Source organism: Corvus moneduloides, chromosome 3 (assembly GCF_009650955.1).
Source record: "Corvus moneduloides isolate bCorMon1 chromosome 3, bCorMon1.pri, whole genome shotgun sequence".
NCBI lineage: Eukaryota > Metazoa > Chordata > Aves > Passeriformes > Corvidae > Corvus > Corvus moneduloides.
The window spans coordinates 28,421,208-28,439,682 of NC_045478.1; the positions used below are offsets into that span (position 1 = coordinate 28,421,208).

At 39.3% G+C, this 18,475-nt stretch overlaps 1 protein-coding gene across 15 annotated transcripts in view; it reads right to left on the reverse strand.

Annotated features, from left to right (window-relative positions):
- Positions 1–17,687, reverse strand: part of KHDRBS2 (KH RNA binding domain containing, signal transduction associated 2) — a 339,817-nt gene extending 322,130 nt beyond the window's left edge. For 14 of the 15 annotated variants that reach the window (XR_004239381.1, XR_004239382.1, XR_004239392.1 and 11 more), the window contains exon 1: positions 17,519–17,687. Coding sequence is in view for 1 of the 15 variants with exons in the window: in XM_032104702.1 (XP_031960593.1) it covers positions 17,519–17,609 (91 nt within the window). In the remaining 14 variants the exon portion in view is untranslated. The remainder of the gene's footprint in view (positions 1–17,518) is intronic. The other variant, XR_004239393.1, reaches the window with a different exon arrangement.
- Positions 17,688–18,475: the final 788 nt, after the last annotated feature.

Below are 18,475 nucleotides of genomic sequence, written 5' to 3' on the forward strand. Positions count from 1 at the left end.
CATTGACTCTGTCACTTCTTCCTCTTCAGGGGAAGGACTCCTCACACACTTCCCTTGTTCCAACATGGGGTCCCTCCCATGAGGGACAGTCCTCCACGAACTTTCCTAAAGTGAGTTCTTCCCATAAGCTCCAGTTCTTATAAACTGCTCCAGCATGGGTCCCTTCCTTCTTGTAGTTTCCAGTGCATTACACTACAATACACATGTAACCACCTTCTTGCTTCTGTGACTTTACTGAAACCCTGTTTTTGTCCTTAGACTTTGCTGCTGCAAAATCTTTTGTAGTCTTATGATTGCAAACAGCCATATGAGGATCCCTCCTTCCCTATTCCTCAACTTTCTCACCTGCTCTCACTTTTTCTCTTGCAATTTATTCCAGCTACATGCTGTATTGTTTTTATTTCCTTCAGGCTTGTACTCTTACACTAGTTTCCTTTCCAGTTATTTCAACCTTAATTCTCTAGCTTGTCTCCTATCTCTCTCACATCAGCTCCTCTATTATCCCAACCTTTACTAGCTGTTTAAGGATAACTCAGGCAATGGCCAATCAAGAGGTCTGAGGTTTTGTAGATTTTTTTCTTTAAATAGTGTTTGTTCACACAATTCAATTCACATGGACTTACTTGCTCTTCAGGGAATTCATTCAACTAAGCTCTGGTGCCTTTGACACATGCTGGTTTCCTCTGCTCAAAGACTTTTGTTTCCTAGAAAGCAAACTAATAATACCCAGCCCAGCATTCTCCCTTCTTTTCCTACTGTCCTTCCAATCCATTATCAGTTTTCTTTGCTGCAACCCTGTAATAACTCGAATATATCAGAGTGTGTTTAACCTGAAAAAACAAAGGATGCTGTTTTTTAAAAAGTGCATTTGATAAACATGCATGTTGTTACCATTACCTCATCTCTGAAAATATAAGCAAGACGAATGATGAAAAGAATGAGTAAGATACATGTTTTACAACTTAATGTGTTTGACATTTGCTGAAATCAGAATTGCATGTGTGGGTACACAAAAGATAGAATAAAATCTGAAGGGGGCAGAAGCAGCTTGCTGTTTAAGAAACAAAGAAAAGCCTAGAAGATGACAGTGTTGTTGTAAGAGGTACATTAAGAACAACTGGATTATTTTGCAAAACAAAGAACAGTGCAATCTAGATCCTGTTGTTAGGGCAGGAAGGCCTTCCTATCCAGGCCAGGATACACTGGTTATTGGTTGGTACACTTGCAGAGATAATCAAGTAAACTTCTAAATACATTAACTGAGAGAAAGGATGGGGAAATCATAGGTTCAATACTTAATTACAAAAGACCAAAGGTTACCAAAGCAAACAAACCTGTTAGAGATGGCACTGGAAAGCACACTCATGGATATATGTCCACAGGGAAGAGACAACTAAACCGAAACTTTGAATGAGCAGGTAATATGAACAGTAACAACTGGATAGGAGGCATCTCCAGGACAGAATCCAAGACTTGCTGATGGCATTCACAGGCAACTGTGTTTAGCAGTAATCAGTTTCCTGACAAACCACAAATTATAAAAACATTAATATGTACTACCACCGTATACTGATATAGCACCTCACACCTACATCCTAGAGCTTGTAAACCAAGTGCAACAATGGCATCACATGACATAGGACAATTCAGGAAAGGGAAAGCACAAAAATTATGGAAAAGAATGACAAAAAGATAAGTGAACATTAATTAAGAACTTCTAGGTGCAGGATCCTCACTATACGGTAGAAAAAAACTGAGCGACTTATTATGCACATATATATACACAGTAAACAGCAGATACTACGACTACGCCCCCCCCCCCCCCCCCCCCATCCTCTATGTATCTTAAGCAACAGGCTTCCATCCATACTGTTCTGGGGAAGAAAGCACAAGAGGGCTTTTGTACCCAACAGGACCACTGAGTGAAGAACCGTGGAAGAGATGACACCCAGAAAAGATGGTTAGTGGGCATGGGTTATTCAACCACTTCAAATGAAGCAATACCAACAACCAAAGAAATTACGTATTTTAGTCTCTAAAGAAAACTTCTTTTGTTCACTAGCAGTAATTATTCCTCAAACATGTCTTGCCAAATTTTCTCAAAAAGGCATGTGCTGCATCATCCCTCAGTCTGAAGTTCATGCAATTTACTAACACCATAGGATTACTTCTGAAGTACCACACAGAAATAACAGACTTGAACACGAGTTATACCTCAATTCAGGCACAAAAAAACAATCTGAAAAGTTAACTTTGAACATCAATACCCATGTTTTCTAATGACTGGTTGCTTGTAAAGTTGTAGGAAACAGGTGAAAAGATATCCATTTAGGAATGAACAAAAATGGACATCAAAGACTGAACTTTTTTCCCCCGCAGTTGTCAGGTATTTTTCTTAAAGTGATAGCAATAATGTTATGATAGCTGAGATTAGCTGGCACCTGAAAACTCTTTTTTAAAGGTCTCCAATAAATTGTTACTGTAAAATGGTACTATTTTTCTTTCAGAATAACTCTCACAGTAAGATCATTATCTCAGCAGTACTGAGACTTGCCTCTGGACCAAATATCCCTTCCCAGTCCCTGTACCTCAGGCTATAAGCACTTAAATCATGAGAGATGGGGAAGTTATAGAACTCAGAGGTCACAAGCTTATGGCCTTTATACTACTCAGCATTCAAATGAGGGACTAAACTCCTGAGGGCCTTTTGTCAGGCAGATGAAAAACCACCCTATGGACTACTATAGGCAACAGAGATGTCTCACAGGTTATGAGACAGTTTTACCTTAGTTCACTCACTTATTCAATGGAAAGAAATGGATTGTGAGTTGCTGTCTGGACTGAAAGCTCCTAGGACAAACAAAGGGCCCCACTGAAATTTGTAATGATTGAAATTATACCCTCCAATATTGAATAATGGACAGTGTTAAAAAGTATCCAAAACTTCATGTCTTGGCAAGTGATCAGCTCAAAAACACTTTAGTCTTTCAAAATCTAAAACCACTTTGATATCAATAGCAGCATCATGCACAAAGTGAAGCTGAAGGCAGAAGCAATACAATGAATGTACTTTCAACAGCTTCAGAGTTAAGAGAACTTGCTTTTATTAAGCAGTATTATGTTACTTAGCAAATATTTTTAAGTTATAAACCATAATAGAAGAATTTTCCAATGTAGGGATAGGATAACACTATTAATACAATTTTTGTTAAGCTTTGGGAAAGGTTTTGATGCTGTCCTCTGTCTCTACCTGCTGGTAGAGATCCCAGAAGCCACCTGTGCAATAGAATTAGGAGTCAAGAATATATTTTTTGACTCCACTGCAAAAATGTGTCATTCTCAATCAAGAAGCAAAAAGAAAAAACTTGCCCCAAATCCTCAATTTACTTCCTTTCATTTACACATCCATGAAACATTTATGCTCAGGAAATCAACAAAATATTCTCAAAGCAAAAACCCACAACATTGAAGTGTGGTCCAATTTATTTCTCCTGGCAAATTGTATTGTGAACTAGCAAAGTTCAGCCTGAGCAGAATCCTCCCCAACAAAGCTGCTGGTTATGAAAAGAGTTACTTGGAACAGCAGTTGAGCATATATCAGATATTTAGCTTTGGCATCTAGACTTAATTTTTGCCACAGTCTTTCTTCATGCACAAGCCCCACATATGCAGCCAAAATGTCCAATCATAACCTTCTTGCTTACTGCAGAGACACCTAACAAGTTTGACATAACACACACTTAATAATGAGGTTTTCACTGATTTTCCTCCTCAGGAATTTTAGTGGCATGTTTTAGAAAAGGTTAATTTTTTCTGTGTTCCTTTTACCAGAAAGCTTCCAGTTTTCTTATCTGTGCCTTCTGTTCTAAGCTAAGCAACATCTGAACTCATTATTTTTATTTGACATTTATTACCTTCTTAAATACTGTCATCCTTAATTCCACCACTACTAGACTCTGATAGAACTAAGCACTTTCAACCGTGCAAGAATATCAAACAATTTTGAAATAGGTTCCTTACCATAAAATATCAGTAACAGCTCCCAAAACCCATCTCCAGAAGCTTCTGACATTTTTAATAGTTTTTATTTAACCCAAGCAAAGGTAAGAAAACATGAAGCTACTAAAACTAACTTTCAGTTTTATTTTTCTACCCTGTTTAAATGAAGATTGACAGTGTAGAGCAATGTGAACAATACCTAAGGACAAAGAGAGAAACTGAAATTCAAATCCAGGGAAGATGCTCAGGGCAAAAAAAAAAATCAAACCTGTTTGAAGACTCAGTATTAGGTTTCAATGAAACAGCCTGAATTTGACACTTTAATAAATCCATCCACTTGGGATTGTAGCTAGAAAAAGGTGCCCTATAAAGAAGCCAAACCTCACATTCAAGGAGCTTGGAAGTTAAATAAAAAGATCTCACATGGAACTCACATGCTGCAGCAAACAACAACCCAAGGTACCCATTACGTCCCAGGAAGATCCACTTTTATAGGGCTGAAGACAATAACATTTAGATAAATTAAACAAATCCCCAGTGATTTGGAACATTCCTCAAAAGAGTTGGAGAGCTGAGTTAAGACTCAAGAAACAAATGGAGGATGTTCAAATGCAGGACAAAGATTAATACAATAAATTGAACAGAGAACACTGTAAGAAAAAAATAACTAAGCTGTGTGTCCCGCAAGACAAATGGAAAGACACCAAAGTGCCTCAGGATAGTGAACAGTGTAACAAAATCCCATCCCACCTGGCCATCTCAAGCAACCAGTGGTGACCACTCCTGTCTAAACTACACAACAAGCAACTCTAAATATGGAGTAAAAAGAAAATAAATTATTTAGTAAAACAATCTCCATTTTCTATGTATTCTAGAATAAGCATGACCAAAACAGCCACATGGCGTCTTGGAGAGTACTGAAACAGCCCCCCTGCAGCAGTTTAAAAGCCAACAGCTTCTGTATTTTGATTATAATGAAAACGAACTGCCACCATACGTTAACAGGACTCAATAAGAGAGACAAATATCAGAGTAGATGTTCTTATCTGAGGTAAAAGTGACCAGAAATCAGTATGGAAAGATATGGCAGTCACAATTCCTCAGAAACTGAGGAAAAACAGAGTTGAGCAAAACCCATAAATAATGTGGTTTCACATAAAACAGGAACTCCTACTGCCAGTGTTGCTAAGGAGAAGAACAATTATCTAAAGATGGCTAGCACAATAAATTTTCACCTGCTATATTTAAGGTAAAACATGAAGGCCAAGCACTTTATGGACTCTGGGCAAAACCCTGGGTAGAAAACAAAAATTTTGTTCCAGTTCCCAAGATCGCAATTTCTAAAAATATGCTAAAAGGCATGACCATGACTGCAGATTATGAAACGTCCATTAAAATTTATCAAACCAATATTTGCACTGAGGAAACCACTAAGGCTTGTAGCCTGTGTCAAAATCAAACAGAAGGAAAACACTCATCATTGTCATAAGAAAAATATGTCTCTGGAATGCTATGGGCAAAATTTTTATTATGTTGGTTGGGAAAGTGGGAAAGGCACAAGAGAAATCAAACCATAAAGCTGTAAGACTGTTGTGGTTGGTTTTTTTCCTAGATGAATGTTCTCTCCCTTTCCTAAAATAACCTAATGAGAAGATGCTATGCATAATATAATCCTGCATATCAATTTTATTAGTTTATTAATCTGCTGTATATAACATAAGATGTTCTGTAGTAGTCCATAGTTCAGTGTTTTTTTGATATATATGGAAGTATGGCTTAAGATGGATTTCAAATAGTCAGTATCCCCGACTTAAAATTGTGAAAAAATAATGTTAAAAGTATGCCTTAAAATGGTTCTGGAGTTTGATTCTGAACCACTCTTAAAGAATGGTACAAATCATGAAGAAAATGTCAACAAAAATTCACACTCCCTGAAACTAATGCAGAAAATTATCTCCCAGCATATTAATTTATATAAGGAAAGTGACCAAATTTATATAAAGAGAAGTGACCAAACACCAAAGTCTGACTGGAAATGCCAGATGTACTCGGTATTTCATTTAAGTCAAACTGCTGAAGTCCATCCTTGAGCCCCAGTTCTGGTCTTCATCCAGCTGCATGCCAGGTCAAGCCTACGACACAGCAATGCTTCTCTCTATCAGGAATCCTGGTTTTCTTGAGAAACAGAAGCATGGGAGATGGTTGGGGTTAGAGGGAAGAGAGTAGCACTGTACTCCAACAAGCGGGCTGCCCTGTACAACCAGAGGAAATCAGACTATGGTGCTCACCCTGAACTACACCTGCCCCACAAACAAGATGCAAGCAGCACGTCAATGCACAATGCAATGCACACGCCAATGCAAACAACAGGAAGACAAACATTTCACCTCGAATTTCAGTTAGGTCACACATTTTGTGCCTCTGACAGCTACAATAGAGTCTGCTGCAGGGATAATAACCTTATCGTATCTTGCATGGCATTGTATCTTTTCCTAATTTTCACTTCACTTTTTCACTTTAAACCAGTGTATGGACCTGAATTACCCTTTACTGAGTAATATCACAAGTGCTAAAAGTGCCCAGAAAAGCCTTCCAATAAATAAATTGTAACATAGCCTTCCAGTGTCTTACAAAATGTGTATATATATTTTTAAATCACATATTTATTAAGATGGGAAACTTAACATCAATTCAAACTTAAATGACCCAATTTGAGTCATTCAATTGTTGTCTTTTACCATGAAAGCCACTAAGATGCAAAATCCAACATTATAGCAAAACAATTTTACCTCAGAATTACCAATCAAGACTACCTCTTTAATCCACTGCTTCATGCAATCTTTTTACTATTTGTCGTTCAAAGTTGTTTTTATCCTCTCCAAACATTTTGTTTCAGTTTATGGATAGCACAGCAGTGAGTTTACAAAACACAGGACAATTGGCTGCAAATCAGTGCTCACATCACTGTGAGAGCTGCTGCTCTCTAATCTCCTGCAGACTCCACAATTGAACACTTCCTCAATATAATCTTGGCACATCTGAACTCTCTTCTGTGCAATTCCATAAGGCTGAATAAAATGTCCACCACCATAATCTCATCTTTGGCCCGAGAACTTAGTGAGTTGTAGCTGATACAAATAAAAGTCCAAGTTCAGAGCTCCTAACACTAGTACACTCCATTCCAACGTTTAAAGATTGTTATGAAAAGAAAGAAGGGAACTCCATATCTAAAACTTCAATCTGTTCAATCTTAGAATCCTACCTTTTAAAATAAAAAGCATAAGTAAATTATCAACTGGCTAACCACAGTGTTCTAAAAGGACTGTAAATATTACTAACATGGAAGATCTCAGTTGTTGTTTAGTATAAAATTGGGAGAATCACTGCAAAATAGATTGTTGTGTTTAATTACTGAATAATTTAACACATATATATGGATCACAGACACCTACACAGTGTGTCTCTGAACACATGAAATACAACAGTATCAAAACTATGTAATTCTTAACAGAAGCTTTTCAGAAAGAGTTGAATTTAATTTTATTTTTCTTAGATAAACCAACAGCATTTTCAAATGCTTATTATACTACTTTTATCTATCCATTTTAACAGAATAGAACTTAACTAAAAGCTTCCAGAAGTCCTCATTAAATGCTGAATATTTTGTGCTTTCATCAGTTGCTTAGACCTAAGATAACGGAATATTTTTCACCTGTTGAATTTGTATTTTCTTCGCTTATTTCATTTTCTTCTCTATGTCTGTTTCTCAACTGATACTCCCTTTTCCACTTCCCCTACAATCTTCCCATTATTTTGGTCTCCTTTTTATACATTTCCTCCATTTTCTCTTCCCTTTTCCCCATTCTTCCTTCTAACTCCTTTTTCACCATTAAAAAAACCCCCAACCTCTAAATAAAGGCTGTGAGAAGGGACAGAGTTGAAACATCAAGAACCAGAAAGTTGCTGGCAAAAATTCATAGCAGCTTCTAATTATTTTATATTTGTCTTCAAATCAGGACATCGTAAGTGTTTGGATGGATGCAGAATCACATCAAGTTCCTGCTTTGTGTCAAAACCAAGCTGCTCCATTTCCACTTTATGCTGAAAACATCTCCTTCCACTTCTACCATAAGAAGCACTTGGACAGCTTACAGTACAAACATTCCTTTAAAAAAGCATTGTAATCAAAATATTTCTTGCAAAAACTTAGTCCTGTCTTCCCCCTTGCAACTGACATATCATTTCAGATTATTCATACGTTTTGGAGTAGCAAGAGACTTTTCGTGCTGAACAGATGGTTTGTGTGTTTTAACAAGCTGGTACTGCACGAACATCTTCTTGTCATGCAGCTCAACTGTATATCCAGGCTAGTCTTCAGAAAAAGAAGAGTAACAAAATAGGTAACATAAACACCTGTTTTCCCACGTTCACTGCTGACCTTGGATCCCTTTTACACAGATGAGTAAAACCCTTCTTACAGACTTATGCACAACCTGATCTGTTGGTGTTCACACTAAACCATTTGCAGCAAGAAAAAACCAACCACTTCTGTAACAGCAGCAACAGCATCTGGACAACCCCTAACAAATCAAAGAGAATCAGGACATTCTGCAATATTGTATTTACAAAGACAGAACGATCTTGTTAAATAGGATCAGGAAAAGGAGTCCATGCAATATAAGAACCAAGTGTGGAGGATTACCCACCAATGGCTTTTGAGCATAGTAATAAACTGATATCATTCATATATTTACTTGGATCTACAAGTATGAGGAAGATGTTATTTCAAATTTTACAGTGGGCTAAATCCTACTACTTTGCATACATGTATTAGTGAAATAATTGCAAATCTGTATCTGTGCAAACGCTAAAGCTATTAGATAGCTCTACAGACCTATGGAGACACCAGGATAATAAGCATCATTTACCAAAACTAATGCTCCATTTGCTTGCTGAACAGCTATCTGAAGACAGGAAAGGGAAAGGTCTCTTGGAATTTATTTTATCAGTCCTTTATTTGCCCTTCAAACAACAAAAGAAGAGACAGTAATTCACTTAAATTTGGTGCTGTTCCTTTCAGGAGAATTGAAGAGAAATCAGTTTTAGTTAAAATGGGAAAGTGAGGGAACTAGCTCCATTGCTGCAGCAAATCAGTGTGGTCCTAAGTATTTAGGAAGAACAAAGTCTCACTCTTTCCCCAGCTAGAGCTCACACTGACCTCAGAGCAACCCCTGACAACACCAAAAGGTTCTTTCCACAATCTCAAAAAAGACAAAATTCAACAAACAAGTTCGCTTAGAAATATTTATAAAAATCAGCAATATCAGCATACATTAGCAGAAACACAGACATAAAAATTTACACTGTGAGAGGTAAGTTAACTTAATTTTTCAATACCCAAAAGCCATTTTAAAGCACACACACAGTCCCTGATTTCATGGCAAGTTCTCTAACTTCAGGTATTTGAAAGAGATCTTTGAAACATACACTTAAATCCCAGGGAACATTAAACTAGGGGATTTGTTTTCTTTCTCCAGTGCTCAAACCTCTTAGAAAAACTATTTTTCCTTAATTTGCAGCACTGCTCTTTGGAAGTTGACTGATTATGAGCCAGGGGCTTTGATCCCTACTTTTGCTTTTGCTGAAGACACACCTGCCTTTACCAGTTAGTGAAGCTAAAATGCTTCTACTATGAAACAAGTAGAAGTATTTTTTTCCAGATCCAAAGCAGAGCAAAAAGGTGGAATGCAGGTTTTAATAAATCTAGACTAGCATGCAGTATTGCTTTTTCTAATAGTTACACTGATTGCCAGAATTCAAATTATTTTATTCATCAAAAGCTTTTGACTTTTTTTACATCTATCAGTGTAACCCTTACAGCAAGAGATAGATGCTAGAGTATCTGATGAGCACTTCAGCAGGTGCAGAGAAATTCTAAAACAGCAGTGACCTGCCCTGTGTCTTTCAGCCTTTGTATCATGCTAACCCAAGAACAGTAAACAGGAATGCCCACTGCAAGCAGAGCATTTGAAGTTTTTAAGATGTCTTTGGTTATATCATATGCAGCCATGTATGACAATCAAAAATTTTTACCATCTTAATTAAGTGTGGATGATCTTCAATATTGCCATATTAGCATTATTAGAAGTCCTGCTTGGTAATTTTTTCAGTATTGAAACTAAAAAATTCTCTTTTAAAAGTAAAGGTTGTGAAGTCAGGAACAGGCATACATTGTTTCAGGAGGGGTTTTTTGGGGGGGGTGGGGGAGTTGGGGGTTTTTAATCTGCTGAAAGTCTTGAATAATTCTTCTAGTTTTTATTAGTTTCAGCCCTTTTAGGATAAAGAAAGAGCTGTACTCATTTCCAGCAGAATTCTAATTAAAATATGACAGGATTTACAGAGGGCTGTAATAACCAGGATTATTTTTGCCTGCAAATGTAAAAAAGAAAAATTTTGTACTAAAAATAATAAGAATAATACACATTTCCTATGAAGCTCTTTTCATGTCGAGATCTCAAATATTAGAATGAAATTCAGCATCAGTCTACATCTTACAGACGGGAGTTTTAGAATGTGTTCATTGAAGGTATATTGTACAAGCCAAAACTCCATGTACTATGCACATCAGATCTTTACACAATTATTAAGGTTTTCCATTTTTCTGGTCAGACTGCACAATCTTACTTGTTTACACAGCCAAAGATTAAACTGCAGCATCAGTAAAGTTTCATACTTTATACACTTGATTTTAAAAACTGTCTGCTTCCTTGCTTATTCTGATGTAGTGCACTGATTCCCACCCAAGGACTGAAAAATGCAAGGTGAAGAAAAGATGAACGCACACCTTCACAGTGCTTAGCAGGATCCACCTGCAAACCAGCCTTTTTCTTCCGTATTGTGTACGCTTTCTTAACACCTCAAATCCTTGTGAAAACACTCTTCCTACTATTTATTCTCAAAGTATTTTAAAGACAAATGTATATTCTAAAATCAGTGACAACACTGAATTTTCCTTCACATTCAGCAGTCTGTTGGAGAAAAGAGATTTAAATCGAAACAGTTAAAAACTGCATGTTTCTGAAAAGGCACTCTTACCCCGAACTGAGGTGCCAGGTGACTGCAGTGACCCTGCCGATCCAGAAAACAACTGTTTCATATAAGCAGCATGTGTAGCCGACAGTACAGCTGCAAGGCACAGGAAGGCGTAATGTATTCCCATTTTAAGAAAACTTGGAGAGGAACTACCAAACAGCAGCTACATTTATGCCTTCTAAAGTAAGGCCCAAGATATCTCACACTTTGATCTTGAAACCGGTGTCCTTGTGTCATGAAGGAACTGTTTAACTCTCGTGGCACTGCTTTGGTGGGCTAGGCAGATGTTTTACCTTTATTAGAAGACTCATGCATGGGTCACTGCTGATAATATCAGATTTGATAGACAACTAAATAGCCCAGCATGGTCCAGCAAATCTGGTTGTCAGTATATACTGTCTGCATATTGCCTAAATGTGAGAAGTATACATCCAATGAGAAGAATTTGATTTATCTGTTGGACCAGACTAACCCTCTCCCAGAAGGTGCCAGGATATGAAGATCTATTTTGGCATGTGGAGCCCAATCATGCCACCTCCTGGTTAGGAATGGCCACTCTATTCTACACATTACACAGGTGTTCAGTGCCTAGGAAGTTAACAGTTGACTGGAATTTTCTACTCAGCTTTCCAGGTATTCTGCCTTCTCTTGGTACTAACTAAAAATATTAGCAATTTTCCAAATTCTTGAATTTAAAAATGTCTACTTTGAGGTATAGAGGAAGAGATTGACAGTTATAGCAGTTGTACCCTGAATGTATATATATACACCAAGGAGACTAAATATGACATACATTTACTTAAAGAATTCCCAGGACAAGTAAAAAATACTCTTCTCCTTCAAGGAAAACACTCATGTTGCTAAAAAAACAGCACTTGGTTGATGAGGCTCTGGCCATCCAGATAAGCCTCAGCAAATGCCTTTGACCTTCCCTTGAACAGTTGGCACTAAATTCTGCTATTTGCAGAATTGCAACTTTAGCAGCTCCACTGATTCAAACAGCACTCTTTAAAGAGCAAAGCACCTTTTATTTTAAACCAGGGTATCAGAATCTAACATTCAATTACTGCACTCATTGTTGCCTCTTTGCAAAACAATTTACTGTGTTTCAAAGTACATGTTTTCTAAGATCACAGATCAAATAGTCCTAAGTTGCTTCAGATGTCTGAAAGAGAATTTTGTTATTTTTATTTTTTAAAATCACATCTATAATTTCTTTTTTCTCTCCTCTGAAGTAAGCCTGCCTTTTATGACTAAAACGCTGGGGTCAATATAAACGTAACAGTTGCCTTGTTATACTCATTCTAACATTTTGTAGTATTTTGTTTTCCATAAATCTGTTTATCACTTGGGCTTCATCTCCATTACACTGCAAGGCAAAAGTATTACTAGAGTTATGAACACAACATGGTGTCATACCACAACAAAAAAATTCAGCTTTAAAACAACAAAAACCAAAACTCAGTTCTAATACCTGCAGTATATTCTATCAATTTTCATGATTACAAACCTATTCGCTATACCAGTCAGTCGATTATATTTGTGTTACAAGGACTGCCTGATAGCCCACTAATGGCAACAGAAAAATTCCCATTAACTTTAGTTAACTTTGAACCAAGTCCATAATGCCTAGCACATCACTACTTTATAGAAATCGTAAGTATCTTGTATTCATCTAGAGTTCGCACTTTTTATTGAAAAGGCTCCAAATGATCAATAAAAATCTAGTTTCTAATGAAACCAAGATACTTAAAATACATGCTCTGAATATCAGCATGCTTCCTGAGACAAGCTACCAGGAATTTACAGCGCATTTCTTGAGACAGCAAAGCAAACAATGATTAATACCAACTATTTTGTGAATACAGATTTCTTCTCACCTGATGTAAACATCAGGAAAAAAACGAAACAATAAGCAGAATAGTGACCACTTACAGATTAATATTAATGCATGAATTTATGCTAACATTTTACATTAATCTTACTTTAGTCCAAAGGCTTGTTTAGACAAGTAAACTCATACATTTGCAAGCATATTTTCACAAGTAGTTTTCAATGAAAAAAATTATAAAAATTAGAAAGTATCAGAGGCCTGGTTTTAGCAGGTCATATGCTTCATCAACAGCCTTTCACATCTAGGGCTAAGGATATGGTTGTTATATTCTGTATTTCCAAGACAAATAATTTTCATATAGCAACCTAATTATCATCCCAGGTTTTTAACAGAAACACACACTCATGAACTAAAGCTGCATTCCTATATGAAAAGAAAATCAATCTCCAGTAATCCAAAGAAACCCCAAACCCACACATACCAGTATATTAGTTGAAATCCTGAATATAAGACAGAATGAATTTGCATTATGTCAACAGTTTTCTACTAGCTGTAACAGCTACTGCAGGCTTGTATGAAAGACTGTACTAATGCTCACGAAGTGCAAAGGCTAATCTTTTGAATAATCATGTCCCATCCTACAAGAAGCCTGTATGGGGATGATAGCTGAGCTATATGAATCTAATTTACACCACTTGGAGGTTTAACAAACTCATGCTATGCCACATGGAATGATCTAGGGACTTAACTCAAGATTAAAGTTAAAGGTCTGATTCTCATTGCCTTCAGAATGCGAGCTGGAATTCTGAGGTCAATTGCACTGTCATTATAGAGAGAGAAATTAGCTACCTCATTACCCAAGTAATGCTGATATTTCCATTGGGAGAGATGCTCTTACTTTGGCCAGCTCTTTCCAATAGGTCTTTCTCCTTTATGTTTATATTACAAAACACGGAGCTGGCTTTAAGAATACACTATGCAAGATATTCCAAAGCTACACATATATAAATAAACACACACACACACACACACACACATATATATACACACACACATACATAATTTGCTTGACCCCAAAAATATATAGACAATTAGCTGACACTTTAGCCTATTAAATATAATGCTGATATAAAACCAGTTTTGAACTACCAAACAGCTCCAGCTGGTTGTATCTTTCTATGTCATCCACACCTTCACAGCTAAAGTCACACACTTATTTTTATCTTCATAATCACAGACATCTTACACAAAGCAACAAATATTTACATACATGCAAAAGTAACACATATAAGCAGCTCATTTTCTTCCATGGTAGGAAGCAGTACCAGAACAGAGAGGCTCTCAGTTCTCCCCAGAGCTCTACAGTGTACTGCATTGTAAGCGTAAGTTGGGTACAAAAGGCACTGCTCAAAAACTGCTCTTCACTTTTGACATTTTTTATCTGACCAAGCATTACCCGACCTCATACATTCATCAGGACATCTCCTGACTAGAAGCAGAACAATCTTACCTGAGAAAAGAACTACTGGTAACCAGTTTACAATAAAATAGTTTAAAACTATACATGAAACAGGGACACTCTTCCAGCTCTTGTAACAACCTAGTACACAAAATAGTTCACTTGATACAGAAAAGCCCTTTACAACAGATGGAAATTAGCCTATTCTTTAGCGTTCAACTACCTATTGTAATTAAAAGGTATTAAATTTTCATTACTGACTGGATTATATTATCAGAATACAGATGTTCAGTGCATTTTGCAGAAGTTTGAAAAAACTTAGGCTGAGGAAAGCATCATCAGCCACTCACAAGTTCTTCTAATAGATAACTCACAAATGACTTTTCCATTTCTAATAGTGCAACAATCATGTAGGATCTACTTCTATATGAAACAGGTAATGACCCATGGGGAAATAAAGTATCTTCTGATTAAGGCACTCGATTAGCCATTTAGAGACTAGGTTCATTGTCAGAATCCACCAGATTCCCTCAGTGATTTTTAAAGAAATTGGTTTTTGCCTCCACATCTTGTATCTATCTAAGCAGCACTAGTACCTTTTTACTCACCTTTCTTTATGTTGCTTGCTAAGTACGCAAATTCTCTGCCATAGGAAACGTCCCTTTTCTGGGGGTTTCACCACACCCAGGTAAGGACTAAGTGATTTCTAGTCATCCCTCACCGGTGAGGGATCAATAGCTACTGATTCAAGTGTACATCTGACACAGGTCAACCTGTAGGACACAGACCTACATCTTAAAAACATAAGCAATTGTTGGTTTTAATATTGGTTAAGTACACCAAAACACACAAACAAAAAAACCATGCAACAGAATCAAGCAAACAAAAGAAATCATTGGGGAAAAATGGGTGGTCTTATCTTTACAAATAAATCCACTATCACAAATCAGAAGCATTTTTCTGGAATATTTATCGCTTGTGTGCCCTTCTGCGGTTTCACATAGCAGCACAACTGTTCTCAACTTCAGGTTTTAGCAGCCAACATGAAACAACACAGCACTTTAAAGTCAGAGTGAATGCTTGAGGCTCTGGACTCCAAAGCAAATCTACACTTATGCATTTTATACAAAATGTACTGGCAATCAAAAATGCTTAGGACACCATAAAAATAACACCTGGCTGGCATCGTTATGGATGTAGCTGATTACACATTACATGCTAAAGAACAGAAATCCAGAGCCTCAAAACAATGTTACATCATGGATATAATTCACTAGAAATTATTCACTGCTACAGAGATCCATGCACCACCATCCCATTTTCTTCTGGCACCCAAAAAAAAAAAAATTCTGCCAATTTTATAAATTTCTATTTACATCCAGCAGTAGTGCATTAATTCTCATTTTCTTAAGTAGTTACACTCTTACCTTGGTCAAGTGTTTTAACAGTCATCATATGTTAGACTCTAGAACAAATCTCTCGAAAGCTTGACAGATGGTGTTTTGAAGGATAATGCCAGGTACCTGGTGTGAATCTGACATTAGCATTCTCTCAGACAACTCACCTTCATCTTTTAAAAAATTCAGTGAAATAATACATAGTCCTCTTTATGCTAAGAAGGAATGAGAAAACTATTCATTTTTTCAATCACACAGTTGCTCAAAATGCAACTTCTGCATGAACTTGATGCCTAAAAAAATTTTTATTTTCCTTTTTTTTTACTTTTCTTTGCATACTTCTGGTTTTGTCCTTCCTGCAATGCTCTCCTTTCCCAGGCACGCACGCACACTCTCAGTGGATACTTCCCCCCCCTGGGAAAAGATCGAATTGCAAGGTGCAAAAAATATATTCCTCTAAGAAATAAGGACTTTGTTTATGGTATGATTATTAGAAAAACAACTGTAAAAAGCAGCATGGCTACCTCTTTAGCAGCAAGGCAGCTATGACAAAAGCGTAATTCATGGGTCTGTATTCCTACCTAAATTCAGTATGAATTTCAGAGCTATCAAACAGAAGCACTCCAACAAAACCTGGACTCAGTACCTTCACTCACAATCAATAGAACATACATTAGGGAAAGACAATATAAAAACTGCTGACAGAGGAAAAACACTTATGGCTTAGCATGGTAAGTTTGAATTAGTTATGATTTTCCTTAAGTCATAAACAGAACTTGAGAAATTATTTGCCACCGCTGAATCTGAGTTCATTTGAATATGTGACTCTCAAGGGCCTGACCATATATTTCTTTGCTTTAGTCTCATTTAAGAGCTTGATAGGTTGTCTTGATTTATGCATCTTTAACATGTTTTTTTAAAAAGACTATTACAAATCTAAGAAGAAAAACCTGTGTAAGAGGAACTTAATGGATTACACTTCGGCAAAAGTTGAAATTCTGTGCCACGAGGCCTTCACTCAACCACTAGATTGAGCAGTTATTAAAAGAGAGACTAAATTATAAACTTTTTAAAAAAACCTCTAGCTGAGGTCCAACTAAACCTTCAGTCCAACTAAAGCACGGAAAGCAGGTCCAATTACACTGAGTAACAAAATGTATAACCAGTGTATTCTGATCCCCGCACAAAACCAAGAGGAAATCATCATGTCCTGGATGAAATTGTCATGAAACTGGTAAGCCACATCCAATCAATGTCTGACATCGCGCAGTCGACTAACACAGCGTCGCGTTAACGGCATAATAGTAATACCGTATAAACCTTATTACTTCAGCGTGGAAAACAGGATATAACGAGCGTAATGAGACGCCAGCATCGGTCTTTGTGTAAGTGAGCCCGGGAACCAGGGGAGCGCTTCCCGCAGAGGCGAACCAGCCACGGCAGAGCCGGCGCACGACGAGCGAGCGCGGGCGGCGGGGAGCAGGGCGCTCGCTGCTGCTGCCGCCGGGAGCTGCTGCCGGACGGGTTCCCCGGCGCGGGCTCCGGGTCGGCTCCGGGCGCCCGAGCCCCCGAACGGCCGCCGCCCCCGCCCCCGCGCGGCCAGGTCCCGCCTCGGGCCGCTCCACCGCCCGCCCGCCCGCCCGGAGACCCGAGGTCGCCCCGTGTCGCCCCGCCGGGGCCGCCGAGCGCCGACCCCGAAAAGCGCCCCGGCCGGGGGAGCGCGGAGCGGAGCCTCACCGTCTTCCAGGAGGCGCATCGCGTGAACAAAGCAGGGATCCAGGCTGTCCTTCTCGGCCATCAGCTCGGGCAGGTACTTGTCCTGCTCCATCGCCGCGGGCACGCCGGGCGGGCTGCGCGGGATCTCGGCTCGCCGCTCCGCGCCCTCGGCCGCCCGCTCGCCGGTGGCCGCGCCGGGGCCGCCCCGCAGGTGCCGCCGCCCCTCCCGCGGCGGGCGCTGCCCCGGCCCCGCCTCCGCCTTCCCCTCGCGCCGCGCGGGGGCGGCCACGTGCGCGGGTCGCCGCGCGCCGCTGCTCGCGCGCCTTCACCCCCACGCGCCGCTTCCTCCCGCCACTGAGCGACCCTCGGCCACCGCCGGCCTTAAGTAGGGAGGCGGAGCCAGCCGGGCCGCGCCCCCGCCGCTCCCATTGGCGGATACGCCCCGCCGGGCGGGAGACTCGCCGCGCCATTGGCTGTCGCCGGGCGGGAGGGCCGCGGGAGGCGGGGCCGGGCCGGGCCGGGCCGCGGGGCGTGCGTGCAGGTGTGCGCGCGCGCGCCCCTGTCTGTCTGTCTGTCTGTCTGTGTGCGTCTGTGTCGTGGTTTACCGCTGACATTCCCTAATTTATTGCTCCCACTAAAAAACCGCTGCCACTCGCTCCCCCCACCCTTTTTCCCCTTCTCCGTGGCAGGCTACAGAGGAGAATTGGAGGAATCGAAGGTAAAGATCACGAGTTGGGATAAGAACAATTTACTGGAAACAGCAATGAGATAAGAAAACGAACAATAACAGCAACGATATTAGTAACACAAGTGTACGAGAGAGGCAAATGATTCTCATGCAAAACGCTCAGAATCGGGGTTACCCCACCGCTCCCACCCCGCACTTACCGGACCAGAAGGAACCCCTTCTCTTCTCACAGGATGAAACTCCCTTCCCCACAACCCCAGTCCTGGCAATGACCTGAGAGGAGAGCAGAG